Source organism: Danaus plexippus, chromosome 11 (genome assembly GCF_018135715.1).
Source record: "Danaus plexippus chromosome 11, MEX_DaPlex, whole genome shotgun sequence".
In the NCBI taxonomy this organism is placed as follows: Eukaryota; Metazoa; Arthropoda; class Insecta; order Lepidoptera; family Nymphalidae; genus Danaus; species Danaus plexippus.
This window is the reverse complement of record NC_083544.1, coordinates 3478196-3497615: the sequence shown is the minus strand read 5'-3', so window position 1 is coordinate 3497615 and position 19420 is coordinate 3478196. Positions and strand designations below refer to the sequence as shown.

The window sequence follows — 19420 nt, the reverse complement described above, 5'->3', positions numbered from 1 at the left end:
CCCGACGAACCTTGGTAGGTCATGTATCTCACTGATAAGTGACGACTTTTCAAATAATTTTGTCAACCTTGAAGGACTTACGTAGTAACACGTCGCTTGGATTCATTATCAGCTGTGGACACTATTTATATCTATGCCTTGAAATGTTCAAGTTTTTTCTCGTTAATATATTGAATACTTGTGTCATAAAAAAGACTTATATAAAAGAGTCGACCTGTTGGTGAATATCAACAGGTTTCATTAATTAGTGACGCAAAAAAATAGTCTACCTCCGCCATAGTAAGCTACTTACAATTCATTAGCTTCTTCTTTTAAACACTGTAGGCCCTTTGTCTCATAATAGTAGTGTGATAACCGCTCGGTCAAACAAATTAAAAGACAAAACATAAAATGTTTTAAGCGTATTATTTATATTATGGTTACCTTGAGCAAATAAACATTTTTATTTTTTTTTTCTACACATTTAATTAAATTTAAATATGGAATAACATGTTATAAAATTTATAAAGTAAATGTAAACGCTTAGGTAACTAGACCTACATAACTCCTAAGGGTTTGGTGATGAGGAGGTATGCCATATATGGTTCAGATATTCTTCTTGATGGCCGGTGAGGGTGGTTTGCTGAAATCTCTGAAGAGGGCGTCGTTGGTGAGCTCGGCTAATTTCCCATGTCGTAGATCGGCCTCGGGCAGGTCGTGGCCGGCTTGCACGTTCTTGTCTAGTGTGGCGAGCCTCTGGCGCGAGTTTTTATACTCCTCCATAATGCTGATGTTCCGTTTGATGCCGTCCACGAGCCTCACCATCGAGTACTCTCCCATAGCGGCGCCCTCCTGTAGCTTGCTGCCCGCGACCCTGGCCACAGACGACGCCTTCACATCCAACACTAACTGCACCAGCCATTGCTTCAGGTTGATCACGATCTCCATCGGCCCTTCGTACTCGTTAGGAACGATGCCGTCCACTTCGGACTCGAAGAACGACAGCAGCGGGAACCATATTCTAGTTCTGCGACAAATATTGGCATTCAGTAAACACAATGGGACTTTGTACGGTACAATTGTTCATAATAAACAAACTTTTTTTTAATAACAAAAAAAACAGGTTTCCTGAGATAAGTTTATCACAATATTAAGCATAAATATCATATTAAGATTATAATGTGCGTCTTAAATATTATCAATCGTATTATGTTCGTGGGAAACTGATAATATCAAAATATTTTGCAGAAAAGCACATATAAATTGTTTTACAATATTTAATATGGTATTTTTATTACCTGGAAGAATCAGATTGCATCAAAGCTTGGTTGTTTGAGAGCGTGTGGTAGTAAAGGAAGAGTCTCGATGTAATGTAGAAGGCTATGAACACGTCTATGGAGTAGTGTTCATGAGCCGCCAGAATGAAAAAGATACCGAACATATTCATTACCCATGTCAGTATATGAAGGAGGTATAGACTACGGGATGTGTCTGAAACAATACACGTTTAACAGTAAGATACTTAAATAGGCCGAAAATGCATGTCAAAAAACTGGATTCTGTATGAATATAAAGAATGTTTTATACATTGTTTGTTTATCAGGTCTTTGTTTACGTCGACTGGTCTGACCCACGCCTTACGTCAACACACGCGGAAGTTTAGAGATATAGATAATTCTATCACATGCCTGTTAGATAAGACAAATGTTCATATTTCATACTGTCGACTGATGTCATAATTTTTACATTTGTTATACTTTATATGTATTTTCCGTTATTTAATGATAACTTCCGCTCTCCTCTTGCCCCTTCGGTTGTGACAGCTACAATTTAACTCAACAATAAACTCATTTTATGTAACTATATTTCATCGAATTATTTTTTCTTAATATCCATATTTTCAATTCTATTTTAATTGGAACTTGCAACAAAAAGCTCACTATATTCTATATTAATTTCGTGATGCTTAAACATCTTAACGGCCTCAGGAAACGAATTTTTTAACAAATTTCTCAGAATTCTTTAATTTTATTAACTTTTTTAACTTGTAACTTTGTGTTACGATAATGTACTTTTGTTGAATACACATTCAGAACCTATTTAAGGGTCGTGTAAAAGTCGATCCTTTGTAACGCAAAGTCAATATTTTCCTACGCCATTAATCTGTATAATTAAAATTTTCAAATGTTTCTCGAATCTTAACAAAATATATAAACGACCTTTACGATCTTTGCGAACAGGAAATAGGCGATAGAATTTTTTTTTTTGTGAAAATCAGTCGTTATGAAATAATAAAAAAATACATAAGGAGATTTTTCTTCGAACGCTTGAAATGACCTATTTTCTTTTATTCGAAAAGTGTATAAAAGTTAAATAAAATCTTAAACTCAGGTCTAGTACTCTTTGAAGTATAACCAACTTTTTGAGTAAAGACCATTCATGCTCTGTTTATTTCGCATATTTTAAAGCACACAAGAACATAAAAAGCTTTTGGTTAGTGAGAAATATATTATTTAGTAAATAATAATAATACATTTAATAAAATTAAAGATGTCAACTCTATAAAAATCTCTCATTCGTACGAGGAACTTTCCTGACCCATATTGGTTACGTAATTATTAATAAACAGACCTGTTCTTATCCGTTTTTTTTTTGGATCTTGACAGTGGCTTTCATTATATACTTTTAAATATCAGTGGTACATAATTTATTATTGGTTACTTTGTTTTTACGTGTATTTTTTACCATCAATCACGAAGTATCCCTCGGACGAAGAAGTATCCATATTTGTAAATTTCTGTAAACCTGTAAAAACTTTCTTGCTGGTTTTTAAAAAAAGAATCAACTGTGGGGATTATTTATTTTGAATATCAAAATGTATAAGACGAGGAATATTTTGATTTAAAGATCGGTTTTATGTATTCTATGTAACATTTCCGCCGTGTGACAACTTTATCTCGTAATAAAGTGTCATCATCATCATCATCAGCCTGTCGGAGCCCACTGCGGAGCAAACGCCTCTTCTCACATGGAGAAGTTTAGAGCATTACTCACCATGCTTGCTCAAGGCAGATTGGCGATTTAAAGTGTACCTATTATAAATTCCTTTAGCTATGTAGTTTGTTCTTAAAGTAAAATCTTAACTCCACCCTTTATTTTGGTAAATTAACTTTAAATATAAACTTATAATACATTATTATTATGACCAAAGGCAAAACTTTGTCTCATGCATTAACCAGCTATGAATTAAAATCTTTTAAACGCGTTTGTCTTTTACACGTTCGTTAGTTAAAGATTTCTGCATCTCTTCTTCTTCAGAACAAAGTAGTCTTCTAATCATCAGATAGCAATGTATCAACAGTTCTATCCAATTTATTTCTCTGTTATATGTCTTAGACAATCCAAGTAAAAATTTAATTTAATTTTCGTATTTTCATACTTTGTGAACTGCTTATCTTACATTTAGGAGGTAAAAATATTTATTATATTTTTTATTGTTTATAACTTCCGTAACAGTATGGAAATATTATTTATGAATTATATGAAATACGTTCTTATCGCGTGAAAGAAACATTTGGTACCGTATATTTTTGTACAGAAATACCTATGTAAAACTTAAAATACACGCGACGGCTACGTCTGTTGTAAAGTGAATGTTAATTTAAAAATATAATTAATTACTATTATGACATTTCACTTAAGCTTCTCTCCGTTAATTGTTAAAGACAGTCTTCTGTAGTTTCAAACACACATCCCATTTGATGATTGTATAACATAATGTAGTATGTGTGTTGTAAAATTTTGCTTATTAAAGTAGTATTGGAAACAACACATAATAAAATTTAATTTTCATTTTTAAGTTTACATACACAGAACAACAAATATAAGAATCATGTCGCCACAGTGACACTCACTGGACTACCCAGTGACGCATAAAACGGCATTTTATTACAACAAATAACCGAGGAAATAAATATCCCTATTAAAATATACCCGAGTTATTTGTTACACGATTGTGACGTTGTAATAACTTTCTCTTGTAAAAAATTAATAAATACTAATTGATATTTAAGTAATAAAATATTGCAATAGGAAATTTAAAAAAAAAAAATTCTTTATGATGATTATGTTTAATATTATTTTAAGTTATAGTCAGTTCTTCAAACTTTCAAAGGTCAGTAACCTTACCACAAGTCTGCAGTTTTCATTTATATACCAGCGTTAATACTATCATGAACGTTACTTATTTAGTTAAACAATACAAAATTGTGATGAGCAAAAAGAATTCGATCAATATTCATATCGTAGCGTGACCGAGCTGTGTTGGCAGAAATAGAAAGCGTCACTTAAACAATATAATAATTCATTTTATTCTATAAGTGCCATATATTGTACTGCATTAAATAACTCTTGCATAAATTTCGTGTACTTATATGAAATGAGTTATATAAGAAGCTTTGACTGCAAGCAATAAAGAAGCGTCCATTGACAATATTTCGTAAAGATCTAACGAGCAGTATAAATGTATGACAAAGCGTCAAAAAGAACAGAAGAGAAATAGACTGTAACGAAATTGATATTAATGATACCTTAATGAAATAATGCTTGTAAAGAAAGCGAGAGAAAGGAAAATAATACATCATAACTTCAATTTAAATCACAGCAAGAAAACAAAAACTATGGAAAAGATTGCTATTATAGTATATGTTACTATCGTGCTTCTTGTAACGGAATGCAACGACACACGGCGAACCTTTTGTAAAAATGAATTCAGCGGGAAACGAAACGGAAGCTAATAATAATAATGTTCGGTGTGTAATGCGGTGACGCTGTTGTTATTATGAGAGCAATAAATTCATTGGGTATGCGTATTCAATAAACATGTATAACAAATTACAACGATGGCACTGTTTCAATTGTTTATAAACAATGTAAACAGCATCGTATTTCATCGTAGTAAGCGCAATCAGTTCTTGGTATGTTATGTAACAACAATAAACTTGCACCGAACCAGTACATTTTTGATTACGATTTAACAAATGTCAACGGACTTTAAACTCCAAATTTACGTACGGTTTTGGTTAATATTCTTGATAATATCTCCAGTAGCGATAACGACACGGATTAATCAGATGTAAGACGGTATCAAATTTAATTCGGTGCCGGAGTAATGAATCGTATATTTAATGTAACTTAAAAACTATCGCCCAAGGTCTGACAATCGTGCTTTACATCACTTACCCCTATTATTCAAGTCACGCAAATTTACGTACGATACATAGAGCAATTCAAATGCGACCATATGATTTCCTTGCCTTACATTATGCCGTAATAGTATTTCAACGAAAAAAAAAAAAAAACATTAAGATTGCAAATATTTATACTTACATTCGGTGATAAAAAAGTTTAGGAGCGTTAAGGCCACGGTGTGCCCTGAGAACATATAGTCTCCGCAAGTACGGACTCCGCGTACTGACATGCCAGCACCGCTCCAGATGTCGTAGGCCTGTCGGAGGCGGCGCCCCCAAACCGTGAGATCGTCAGCAGGCGGATAGAACCGTGGCTCACATTTAAGATGTGATCCCGGCACAGAGAGCGACGTTATCAACATAGTAAAACAACGCAACAGGAACACCGTACCAGCCAGTGCGAAAAATCTTCTCAGGATTATAAACCTATATAAAAAATTATATTGCTGTTATTTAAAAGTAAGGACAATACAATGTAAATGTGTCATCACAAATAATTTCTTTGTGAGCGTGTGCCCGTAATATAGACACAAAGGATATTAACAACAAAGTTACATTACATTACTAAATAATCAAACACTGGATGAATATAGATGAGAATATCGCAATGAATGTTAAGAGAATTGACAAAGAATTTTTCATTTCATTGCTTTGTTTAAAGCATTCTACTAAATTCATTGTTGAATAATCAAATTAAATCTATGCAAATGGGGACATATTTTTACATATTTTTGATAAACTAAATTTGATTATATGATGGTTCATTGGTTTTTACTTAAAGGGTTCTCAGCTACAAATAGATAATTAAGTGAGTCATTAGAAAACACAAAGTCCAATATTCTATTTTTAAATTTATAGCATGAATTTTAAAGAATGATAAAATTAATACTGAAAACAAATAAAATTTCAATCAAACACAATGAACGGTTGACAAACAATACACTATTTATCTATAATATAATAATAACACACAACAATGGTGAAAAAAATGCTATTTCTCATTTCTTAATAACTTACCTATGTTTATGGAAGAACAGAACAACTAGCCAGATAGCCATTAGGAATGAGCCAGTTATTTCACACATATCAAAAGCCCAGGGTATATGTGGTACATTATCTAGGAAGAGATCAGGCAGAGGTGGATATTTTTTCATGTCCGGAACTTTGTCGTGGACAATCACCATTACTACTGCCGTCACCCATGTCACAAGAAACACATACCCTGTTAAAAATAAACAAATAAATATATATAAAAGAATATAACAAAAACATAGACTTAACTTAAACCTTTGTTTGAAAAACAAACCTTTGATGATTTTATTAATATTTTTAATAATTACCTAAGGCAATTGCAGTTTTCCACACTTCTGGCTTTAATTTGGAAGCTTTCACATCTGGTGTAAAATTTGAGATGCATTCTGTATTTCTTGCATACAGTTCATTTTGTAATTGATTATGGAGATTGTAGCTTAAATGTGATAAATTTGTTCCAACGAAATTAATATTTGTAGCAGGATTGTTTGATGTATGATCATCGTATAATCCAAGTTCATACATTGCACTTCTATTATTTCTTTGTAATTTTTTCACTAACAGTATAAACCTTTTTCTTTCACCCAGTTTTAACTGATCAAATGGATAGTCATAGAAATCGCGGTCGACAAAAGAAAGTAAACACTGTCCATCAATATCTTGAGTCTTGCAAATTTCAATTATGAAGCTTGATATTTTCTCTTTATGTAATAATTCTAAAACTTCTTTGTTGTTCCACTTAACAATACACATTTCCATTTTTCTATATTTATGTGTATACTTTTTAAAACGCCTAATGATACGTGCGAATGATAACAGTTCACTTATTAATTTATCCTAATTTAAAAACTGTTTTATAAAATATAGTTTAAAAATTAAAAATTACATCTTCTCCTTCACCTCGTCATTCTGTATTTTCTCATTTCTGTGGCTTAACTGCGTGTGCGAAAACTCGGTTTACTCGCGAGAATTTGATATTGATGCACATAAATTACACAATGTACAGTAATCTATAGTATACTCTATATATATATACTTTCATATGACAAGTGACATAGAAATGTCAAAACTATTCGAATGACACATGTGTCAGTTCCAAGTGAAGTTAAGAAAAATACGGAACCACAGACAATTTTTTTTTTTTAGTCTTGATAGTACTTAACTGTCATTCCAAACGTTTTTAGGTGATAATGAAGTTATAAATAGTGAACGCTCTTTCTCAGTGTTAACTACTAACTATATAACTTTGAAGTCCACAAAATTGTAAAAGGAAGTGAAAACAGACTCAGGCAAACAGTACCAATCCTTTGCTCTGTTCACGAGAAAGGAGTTTTTGCGTGAATTAAAGTTTAAATTAAATAGCTGAACTGTAATTACATTTTGCCATATCCTTCTTACTAAGCTTTTATAATTTTTTGTTTTTTATCGTATGAAACATTTCAAAAAGTTGTTTTTAAGGATAACACCCTCCAAACAATAATGTAGACGGGAACTACCTAAAGTCCTGATATTCTGGTAATAGTAATATAGTCATTTGCAGTATGTTTTACCCATTTGTTTTGTGAATATATTTTTTTTCTCAAAATAGTTATTCAGTCACATTTTATACTATTATTTCTTAATATTTGGAAGAAGACACGATGTAATTGTACCTTATTATCATAATCTTGTTTGCTGTATCACGTAGTTTGTTTGAAAATTTCATAATAAAAAATTAAGAACGGTTTGTCTAAGTAATATTAAATAAACAGATGCAAAAACATAGAAATACCACCTATCAACAAACTTGATCATGTAAAATTTGATTATTTATTGATAATAATTTTATCCTTTAAAAAAGGCAAAAGTGGGGAAAATTTGCGATAAGACAGTAACAATGATTATTTATTACGTCCGTTTGGAACACCTTTGTTTAATACTTTTGTTTTAGTAGCACGTGTGGCCATGGGTTTAGAGGCAAAAATAAAAATGGATGTTGAAAATACTTCGTTACAAGGCTTTATTATATTTACTGCACGACTTCGAAATACATACGTACGATCCACTGTATAACTTTGAAGATATTTTGTTTAATTTTGAACATAAATTAGATAAAAATTAGGACCTCCTTTTTCGTGAATTAGTATTTTTGTTTCAATATAAACATGCAACGAGTATATTAATCTCACTAACATGACATCTTTCATTTGTTAGCATATTATAACACATATAACCATTGTCTTAAAGATGTCTTTTAAAAGTCATGAAACAACTGCTTTGTACATATCTTGGTTAACTTTATTAATAAAATGATTTCTTTTATCCGTCAAACTGATTCACTGACGGAAATCCATATTTTATTGTCTTAATTAAACTGTCTTAAAGTTGACTTCTCTTTAAGTTGACTTAAAATTTGTGTTTTTTTTTATAAAGATGACATTATTATGATCATTTATACTTGATAACATGATTGAGTTAAGATCAGATCTTTAACTTAGGAAAAGTAGATTAAATACTATCATTTTTTTAAATATACGGGGAAACAGTGAAATAAGGTTTTAGTGAAAAATTTAATTCAACAAAGATTTCAATTTTAATTGTATGATTAACAACTTATAGGCAGATATTGATAACTCCGGCTGCATATGTCGGTCTGTTGTGTGTTCGTCTTGTTTCTATTAATTTGTATATATACACATACAAGTGTTACCCAATGTATGAAAACAAATTAAAAATACACAAAATGTAATTTTTTTAAACAATTCTGATTATCCGCATCAATAATATTTAATGAAAAAGCAATTATTATATAACAATAATAATAAAAAAAGAACATTATTCTTACGATAAATGCAACTTAAAAATATAAATGCAGAATAATTCTCTGCTTAATTCAAAAAAATTAAATAAAAAAAAAATCAAACGAATGACAAAAGGAATGAAAGTTCTGATCTCAATACTTGTAGTCGAATTCCATTTGTATTAAATATTTGACGTTCACTTGAGCAACGTCGTACACGATGAATCTGACGTAACGAGTTGAGGAAATAACCGATGCCAGCCGCTACATACACATGGAGTCATGTACAAAGAATTATATATATTCATTATATAAATATAGAATAAGAATGGTTGTATAAAAATATAATATCGCTGAGTTATTATCATTATCTTCATGTTCTTATACTCCTCACCAAGATCACGTGACTATAGAGAAGTCACTTGACAATTACGTTAAGCACATTTCGCGATACAGGCAGCGTGTCAGCCGCGGGTTGGCTTCAATCAAACAACGAGAGTGCTACTGATGTCAGTGACGTTTGATACATCATGTATAGAACTGAATGTGTTCATTATATGTGTAAAAACTATTAATTTGAACGATTGATAAAGTATTGTTAGCATTATATGTTTCAAAAGGATACTCGTTGTATAACAGCGAGGTGGTTATGTCTCTGTTGACAGGCGGTCCCAGCGGTACTACGAGTCCTCCGGGTAAGGTCTTCGCGCGGTCGGGGTCGGGCTGCGTGCGACCCACGCCCCACACTGAATGCTTGTCCGTCAGCTTCGTTACGTACTCGGATTTCACACACTCCTTCCTGTATTCATACAAATTTAAGTCAACTATATTTCATACACATTTAGTGAAATAAAATAAAAATATTGTAATAAACACCATATTCATTATGTTTTTGTATAAAAGTAAATATTATAAAACAATACCAGTTCTAAAATTATATATTTATTTATAGCTTATATAAAGAGTACACTTTTTCTAAACTAACTGGACTTAATTTCAATTTAAGCTCTATCCTCATTGTTTATTTTATTTTAAAACGTATATTTAGTCTATTCTTAATAATATATTTACTCTTACTTCTTCCTTTCTTATTTCTTTGTCTCATGTCTCATGCCTCAATGACACTGACAACTTAAAACTCAATAAGACTTTTGAACATTATTATATTAAATAAAGAGTGGGGGAGCACCGAGGAAGTTGAGGTAAGTCTTCAAATAGAACTGAGCACTCACATGTCTCCGAGGGCGACCTCACTCAGCAGCATAAGACCGATGTTATTTGTTTTCGAGGTACAACAATAATTCGCGGATTTGGATACCATATCGGCGAAGTAGATACCCTTCCCGAACATGTAACCAGTCACCGGCGCCTCGGGAGGTGCGATTCGAAGACCTAAAAAAAAACATTTAAAATTTTCTCTTTTACTCAACTTTATTTCTTTTTAGATACTGAAAATATTAACAATTAATTTCAGCCTTATAACAGTAGATTTTAGATTATCTAGTAACCATATTTCGGACTAAAATTTAAATATAGAACGAAAAGTTGCTTGTCACTTGCTTGGCCATTTATGTTGTCGTGCTTATAGAGTAAGCGAATTAAGCAATATATGTTCCATTACAGCTTACAAAGAAGAATACCTTGAGATAATATTCCAGCAAAATTAGTTGTTCTGGATCCGTGCCACAGAAGCCTTCTGTTGTGAAGTTTTCTGAAAGGCTTGTACCGCTTCTCTTCACCTTCGCGGACTACTTTGAACACCTGTTTAAAAAAAATATTATAACATGCAACATTAAAAAAATAATAATTCTGTGCTATGGCGTTATGTCTCCCCTGACCTCCTGAACGTTCAGCGTGTAGCCAGAGTGTGTGGCCGCGTGAGTGTTCTTCACATATTCCACAATCATTTCAAATTCCTCTGATTTCTTGTCTATGGGAGCGATGTCGGCTTTCAATTTGCGATAATGTGCCTCCATCGGACTAACGTCGTCATCCGACTCTGTAAATATAATGACATATAAATAAAAAGCTTACATGAAAACAGAGATATATGCAAATCATATTTGATAATACTTGCCAGATTTAAGAAGACTGTAAGCTATTTCTATTTCAAGTAAGTTGTCCAGCATCTCGGTCTTGACTTTGATTGACTCAACATTATTCAGTAACGGCGGATTCTCGGTCCCGAAATTATGTGGAACGAGAGTGTAAAACCTAAACAGGGTCATAGGGCATAATCATAGACCATTATTCATCATAAAAAAAATCTACTGTTTTATGGGATACCTGTTGGTAGCGTCTATAATTTTATTCTCACTCGCCGCTCCCTTTTCAAGTAATTGTAGTAGTTCCGATAGTACGTTATATCCGGACTTAATCTGTTTCTTGGACAGCTTTCCCAACGGCATTTTCTCTGTATCAAGCTAAAATGTTACGTCGAGCTCAGTTATGTGATAAATCATTTTCCAATGTAGTTTTTTTTTTTGGTCGTTCAAACAGGTTTAATCTAAAATTCGAAGGTATATGCATATACTTACAAAATATTGCCAACGGCTTCGGTTTTAGGTAGAAATTAATGATGTGTACTTAAACAAATAGCTATGATAACAACACGACAGCCTATATCTATGATTCCTGTCAAGAGACTTCATGAATTACAACTGTTATCCGTCGTCTCACGGGAACAAGAGAAGGACTTCGGGATAATTTAAAGCCCATCGGTTATTCTGGTATGTGGAACTATGACTGGATTATTTTATAAAAATCCGTTACAATTTTTTTGTTTGAACAAATCCCAAATATCCATCCATTAACCAACTTATACATTTTTAATATTAGTGGGATTATAACATCACCCACACACGCGCACACGCATACACACACACACACACACACACACACACACACTCACCTCAAACTCTAGTAGTGTTTTCTTCATGGTGTCGATGTCGAAGATCCTCTGCAGCAGGCTCTGTACACTGGTCGGTAGCGAGCACTTGTCATCTTGTTGGAGAGCTTGCGCTGGTTCATCACTATAGTCTAATTCTATAGGCACATACGCTTCCGGTACCTTAAAATAAGAATTGATAATTTATTTCATTAATTTAAAAACTAACTTTTAATGAGACGAAACCTCTCAGCATTCCATGGATTCACCGTGCGGGTGCCGGGTCCATCGCGTTGCCAGGAGAGATGCTTCAACAATGCCTGGGACTTGCAACCCTATCTATCACGCGTTAAACGCTCTCGTCCACCGTCCAAGCTTCTCTCACTACCTAACTAGTTTGAAACGAGCCTGCCAGGGCTGCCTTCGACTCACGTTCCAAGAATGAACTGATGTTAGTTCTTGACAGGCCCAAGTGTTTTAGTAGATTGTAGAGAGATTTGACTGTTATACCAGGGGCGCGCACAGAGATTGGGGTTGGGTAAGAAGAATATGTTCGAAAAAAAAAAAACAATTTTCATCATAGTTTCCTCCTCTCAAACATTGATAATAATGAGATCTGATACTTGAGCGAGTATTCATTTAAATGAAACTATTATTTTTAACGGGCAGACGAGATGTCTGCCGTGATCACGGTTGCTGCAAAGTAACCGAAACTTCGGAAGTATGTAGTTTAAAAAAATTTATTAAATACGCGTAGTAATCCGAAAATATTAGTTTCATTTAAACATTGATAATATACGGGCATAAAGTTACAGCAGTCCGATTAGGACTAACATCTATATATTTTATAAGTCTATCAACTACCTCTGAGCTACGAAAATAGCTTAAATCGATTACGATCTGTTCACAGTTATATGAAAGTTATTTTAATCGGAATATCCAGTGGAGATCCTGACATTATTATTATTATTATTAGAAAACAACAAACAAGGAAACAAAATAGCTTATTTGTGTGCACACAACCTGCTAGCTAATTATAACTATCATAATAGTTTTTATTAAAACGAGTTACTTTACCTCTTTTTTAAGTTAAATCAGAACTGGGCACACACCTTCCATTTGGAATTATTTTAATTTTAATATCAAACGCCAAAATTGATAATCTACTCGTAATTAATTTCGATAAACACACAACACCACAGAGCTTACAGCTATAATTTTCCGTAATTCGTAAATGAATTAATTCAATTTTCAATAATAACTGGCAAAAAAATATATGAACAGTTTATCGACCAATCAGAAAGTCCCGTTTCATTTTACAATTAACGCACATTTAATTCTATGACATTTTAAACGAAAAAAAGGAAGCAGTGCCTCTCGAATACAACACATGCATTCATTTTGAACACACACTTGCAAACATTTTCTGCATACAACACGAGATTTGTGGATTGTCCTTGAGAGTATTTGTATGGAAAATAAGCACCGAGCAGTTGTGCCTGCCGCCGCCCTGGCTGCATAGCGGCGCTAACAGTTAGCAGCGGCCGACCAAAAACGTTTCGTTTTCTGTTCATAGATGGCACTTTTAACAATTCTACCAAGTCGTGAATCAAATGAGATATTATTAAATGTCTGTAAATAATTAAACATTCGTATTGCGTACTATATGATAAAAAGGTATGTAAGTAAGAATTAAACAATATAGATTTAGTTGTTGTATGGGTAGGGTAAGCAATGCTTATTTGCATCTATGGAGTGCACGGCACTGTGTTATACCTGTAGCTAATACCTGTGTTATACCTTAGTGAGCTCGTAATACTGTCTGACCTTGATGGCATGGTCTTTGGGGATGTTGGTTTTTCAGGGAACCGTGAGCTCTCTCAGCACAGTTTAACTGTTTGAAATTCGCGAATATAAAAATATGTTAGGTCTAGACGACGCAAAATATCCTCTGGGATATTATATTGCTTCTCTTACGTATCCATCATTATAGCACAATCCGAAGCCGCTTTAATGGTAGAGTAGGACTTGACGTTTGATTTTGTAGCCCTAGAGTCTTCTCTCACAAAAGCTGTTGACAGCTTGTTTGTGGTTATTTATTTTGGCGCTCTGGCTACCGAAAGACTAACCGTTTCACGTATGATTTCTAAAACCCTATCGAGACGACGCGAGTATTGATCGCTATCCAGGAGCCCTACATCACTTGCTCAGATGACATAATACCAAATCCCATACCTTGACGAAGTTGTGTCGCTTCTTCCAAAGGTTTTGAGTCCTTTCGTGATAAAGATCTTCAAATTTTTCCATAGCATCGTGTAAGGTGGTGCACGGCTCCAGCTTGTTTCCACCAATCGGTGTACCGATTCTACCCCAAGACCGAAACAGCCAAAATCTACAAATAGAAGTTGAAGTTTAAGTTACGAGTGCATTGCGGGTCATGTTGGACCTCACTTGCACGAAACCTTTCAAAAAGAACAAACATATTCACAAATACACTTCAACACACGAGCGTTTTTAAAACGCGATGCTTTTTTTATCGCTCAGTGTGGAATGTTTTGGGCTGTTTGTTTGTTCCTTACATCGAATAGATGTTAAGAGACTTTTTATTATTATTCAAAGGCTAGTCGTTGTACACGTGTTATCGTGAAACGCGTGTTGCTATCTTAGTATTTCTATTGTTATTACGTCAAAATCTTTGGTTTTGTTAAAACAGTATTTTGTTTAGGTCATCTGTGACTCGTGAGCTGTAGGTCCAAGTTTTAACATTGTGTCTAACTCACTTATTTCCAGTATCAGCCTTAAGCAATTGCAGCTTATAGTACGAGTTCTTCCCAGCCACCACGTCCGTCTTCCCCAGCACCACTGAGTACTTGTCCCCATTCGGAGACGTGTACACGTGAGCCGTCTCCTCTAGACCTGAGTCGGGGTCCACGGCTGTTCCACCTGGTGATGACGTCGTATATTAACACATACACGCAAGTAGGCACACACGCACGTACAACATTATGTAAAGAGCTGGTATACTAAGCAATGTATGTGATAAATTAAAACCAATCTATCAATTTAATCGATGGAATATAGAATCATGGAGATTTTTGAACGCACTTTATTCAACTTTTTTTTTTTTAATTTAAATATAGAATGTTAGATATAACTATATCACCTTTAATCTTAAGTTTTGTGATGGCGGACTTTGATTTCGCGTACATGCTCCCGGATTTCTGTATGGATTTTCCATCCAGCACGTCCTGGGGGACGCGTTTTGTGGGCTAAAAAGAAACGATTTTTTAAAATATAATATATTATTAGTAGTAGATTTGGAAGTCCGAGAAAATTTTTGACCATACCAACAATAAAAATTAGGTTTGTTTTTTATACTTACATCACATTTTTATTCATACAATTTTCTAAGATACACGAAACGGATATGTAAAAAAATTAAAAAAAAAATGCTTAATGTCATATGTATGAACATATGACATAATGTTACAATTATTTTTAATATTGAATGTTAATCAGTTAAAAAATACGAAAAAACTTTCTATGATTCAACCTTAAATAGGCATCAACTACACTATCGTGTTAAGAACAATATTTAATTGCATTTATTTTAAAAATTACATTAACCGTCACTACTTACATCGGAACCCCAGTCCGCTATATTGTTTTCTTTTATCAGTTCTAACGACTTAGCAATTGTTCCATTCTCAGGGTCAATTGAATCAAGAAATGACTCTTCTACCACCTAAAGTATTATAAAAATAATTAATAATTATTTTGTTTCAAATAATATATAAGTGCATGAAATAAAAACTATTTACTTATTTGTGGTATCAAACATATTAATTGAATATTTCGCAAACATTATAAAAAAGTTTTCACATATTTCCGTTTCTTTCGGCCATTTTCTGAATATATATATTTTTTAATATTTATTACTTCAATGCGAAAATTTAAGTAATTTTTTAATTAAATATAGCGAATGAAGTCGCGGTAAAAGATATGTATATAAAATAAATTTCAAAAAGTATTATTCAGTTAGATGTTAGCTCAGTGTAATGAACCTCAATATCCATGTCTTGTATGTCCTGCATCTTGCCGGACATCTTCTCTAAGTCCTTCTTTGTGGACACGACTGCCGCCAGAGTCTCGGTCAGTTTGCTGACAACTAAGCCACCCATCTTCAAAATACGATTTTTAGTTTCCACCTTATTTTTCAGGCCCCCATACAGGAAAAATTGCAAATTTTTCAATGGAGGCAACGGAAGAGCTTTTTGTGAACTGTTTTGTGAAAATAAAATATAGGTATTTAAATTTTAAACTATTTAAATTTATGTAGTATGGATAAAAGAAATTATTTGAGAAATCTATACATAAGTCCACAATCGAGTTATTTATAATAGTTCTACCTTTCAGGTTCTTCCTTCTTCACGACAACAGTAGTTGGTGGCGGTTCAACTTCGAATATTCTCTCCGATACTTTAGATTTAAAGCTTTTAAAAGGCGCCAAATCCTTGTGTTCCTTGTGAATTTTCATCGAATGTCGTTTAGGTGTTTTTGTAGTATATCTACATTTGGACCATTCACTTATATTGCCTTGAAAAGAAATTTATTATTATGGGATCAATAAGAAACAGATGGCTACAATAAAATAATATATATACCTGAGCATTTATAGTAGAAGGTGTCTAGCACAAGTTGACCCTTGCATTCGGGACAAGGGTCCAAAACCCCAAAAGCCATCATATCAGCTACGTGATCTAGACACTGTGGTGCAAGTTATTTTTAAGAAAACAATGTTGCACTTACTTAATTACAGAACCAAATACTATTGAAACAAGACATATCTAGATAGTATTATGGTAAATAAAAAATTTAGAAAGAATAATAACATTTTGTAAAAAAACTTAGTGCGCATGAAATTATGTAATATATTATATAGTATTTTATTCTTTTGTATATTACTTTTAAATTAAAAAATAAAAACATAAAATATACAAGAAACTATTTGTTATTCTTCTTAAATTAAGATATAAATTATATACTTTACCTCATTTTGCCCTTTAAGTATTTCTTGTGAGTTTTCAGTCAGTATTTTATGTAAATTACTTTTTGAAAAATCACTTAATGCACTGCGATATTTATGGAATGTTTTATTTTGTTTTTCAATTTTCTTCTGCAAGTCTTTTTCCTTCTTTATATCGGCTTCATCTTTCGGTTCCATTTTTAATTTCTTAATTGGTATTTCGCTTTCCTTACAAGGTCTGAAAAAATACCATAAAAGACAAAATTACATATTTATATATAAGTTACATTTTGCAGTTAATTAATGAAAGAGGCATTACATACTTTATTATATCTTTAACCATATTTTGATCTTCTTTTTTCAATGTTTTAAAACCTGGGATTTCTTCTCCTCCAGCAAAAAATAAAAACTCACTTTGCCTCTCTGCAAAACATTTAACATGATGCCACATTGGATGATCTCCATACTTTGGATCATATCCCATTTTGGAAACCCTTACTTCATCCTAAAAAAATATATAAAAAAAATTATAATAATTGCATCTTCTACCACTTTTCTCTTTTGTATTCTTGTACTTTTTATTTGTCATCTAAAAAATATATTCACATTGTAAAATGTATATTTTAGAACATTTAGAATTTAAAATAAGTAAGAACAAAACCATGGTTACCTTACAAATCTTAATATCACAGTGTTTACAAGTTGCCCTGCTTGATTTTGCATATTCTATTGAGTAATTTGAAAGACCAGCTTTTTCATTATTATCCCTTTTTTGACCTTTTCCTTTTTTTGGTTTTTCGGATGGCAACACTACACCAGACGGATTGCCAGTACCTAGGAATATTCATCAATATAGTTGATTTGAAAGATATTGTTTGTAGACATTGTTGCAATTTATGACAATTTGACTTAATTATTAATCATTTACAAATACCTAGTTTGCTTTTGATTCTTTTCTGATCTTCATTTTTTAACTTATTAAAATTGGCAATATCAGAAATATTTTCAGGGCACTTTTTTTTAAAGAAACATTCTTCATGATGCCAGTTTGGTTGCTTTCCATCATGAAAGGCTGACTATAAACATACAATGACATTATTTAACACAAAATACTTTACTATATATTTTTTATGAATGAAGATAATTTATTTATTAATCTAGTAATATCAAGTGATTTTATTAATTAATTAATATATTGCTGTCTGCCTGTATTGTTTTTGATATATCTAAAAATAAATGTAATAGTTATCCATGACTACACTTCTGAAATGTTTCATAAAATGAAATTGTTTTAATCACTAGGGACATAAGGTGCATTGTTTTTAAAAGTAAAATTTGGTATCATTATAGTTTTTGCAAGACTTGAAATTTAAAGTTGAAGAAGGTAGAGCTCGGGGGAGTGACATAAAAGAGACCTATCTCTAGTAGTGGACTGATTAAGAATGATGATGGTAATATTCTTTTCTTATTTCTATCTAGATTCCATATTAGTATTTGGTCTTACTCTAAATCTACACTCTAGTAAATAATAAGAATTAGAATGGAGTTTAGATGGTTAAAAAACTTTAAATTTTAACATTTATATAATAGTAGTTCTTCTTTTCAAGTACAGTTATCAGCCTTCCTAATATCAAAGTATTTAGCCTTATTTGGCTACATCAAAAGACTAACTTTTAACAACAGGCCTTATTTCATCGTTGTCATTTTATAAATTAAAATTTTGTGTTTAGTTGTTCCTACCAAATGTACAATTTCTTAACATTAGAGTTTTCCTCTAATATTTAAATAATTATTTATTATACCTACTTAAATGACATCAAGGACGACTTCCTTCGAGAGAACGATACCGGTTCGGCTTTTAATCAACATTAAATTTATTATTTATATTTTATAATAAATAACAAGACAAACACAATAAATATAAGAAGATTATAAACTATAAGAAAAATATTAACAAAAAAAAAAACATTATGAAATTAGCAATATGGCATTTACCTGAACCATAATCGCAATTCGTAAATCCCCCTGATCAATTTTCGCCTTACAGGCCTTACATGAAGCTCTTCCTGTTTTCGCATATTCAACTTGATAAGGTAAATCAGTCATTTCAAATCTCGTTACTTGACTATGTAGCGCAATAGTGGCCAAATATCTGAAAGCGGTTTAAACTTTGAGGTTTTCAAGTTATAACAATTATTTCTGTTTATTTGACTTCTTACCGCGTATGACAAATGTCAAAACTCAAGTCAAAAGAATTTAAGTGTATTTTAAAACTGTGAAATTTTTAAGACTTTCAGTAGACTGGTAACAAATTTGTGATATATATATTTCCAGAGGTATTAAATTAATTATTAATCAAAAGAATATGGAAATGACTTAGGTTTATTTTTAACAACTTTTTAAATGAAAACATTAATAATATATTATATCTATCAAATAATATTGACGCTTGAGGTCGCTTGTCACAA

General features: G+C 32.3%; 2 protein-coding genes across 2 annotated transcripts; both read right to left on the bottom strand.

Moving 5' to 3' along the window:
• Positions 1-386: 386 nt before the first annotated feature.
• LOC116765754 (ceramide phosphoethanolamine synthase-like) lies at positions 387-7272 on the bottom strand. Its single transcript, XM_032655345.2, has 5 exons — positions 6569-7272; positions 6246-6450; positions 5368-5654; positions 1278-1470; positions 387-1006 (listed from the first exon to the last, which is right to left on the bottom strand). The coding sequence occupies exons 1-5, from the start codon at positions 7017-7019 to the stop codon at positions 586-588; spliced, it is 1557 nt and encodes a 518-aa protein (XP_032511236.2). The 5' UTR covers positions 7020-7272; the 3' UTR covers positions 387-585.
• Positions 7273-8795: 1523 nt separating this feature from the next.
• On the bottom strand, positions 8796-19188 carry LOC116765651 (poly [ADP-ribose] polymerase). The gene is made up of 20 exons (XM_032655211.2): positions 18948-19188; positions 17887-18028; positions 17623-17786; positions 17276-17457; positions 16977-17190; positions 16591-16693; positions 16336-16522; positions 15991-16207; positions 15567-15671; positions 15090-15195; positions 14707-14869; positions 14162-14318; positions 11951-12109; positions 11326-11462; positions 11117-11253; positions 10878-11038; positions 10680-10800; positions 10272-10431; positions 9665-9838; positions 8796-9265 (listed from the first exon to the last, which is right to left on the bottom strand). Exons 1-20 carry the CDS (start codon positions 19056-19058, stop codon positions 9193-9195), a joined length of 2973 nt encoding a protein of 990 aa, XP_032511102.2. The 5' UTR covers positions 19059-19188; the 3' UTR covers positions 8796-9192.
• Between the last annotated feature and the right edge of the window lie 232 nt (positions 19189-19420).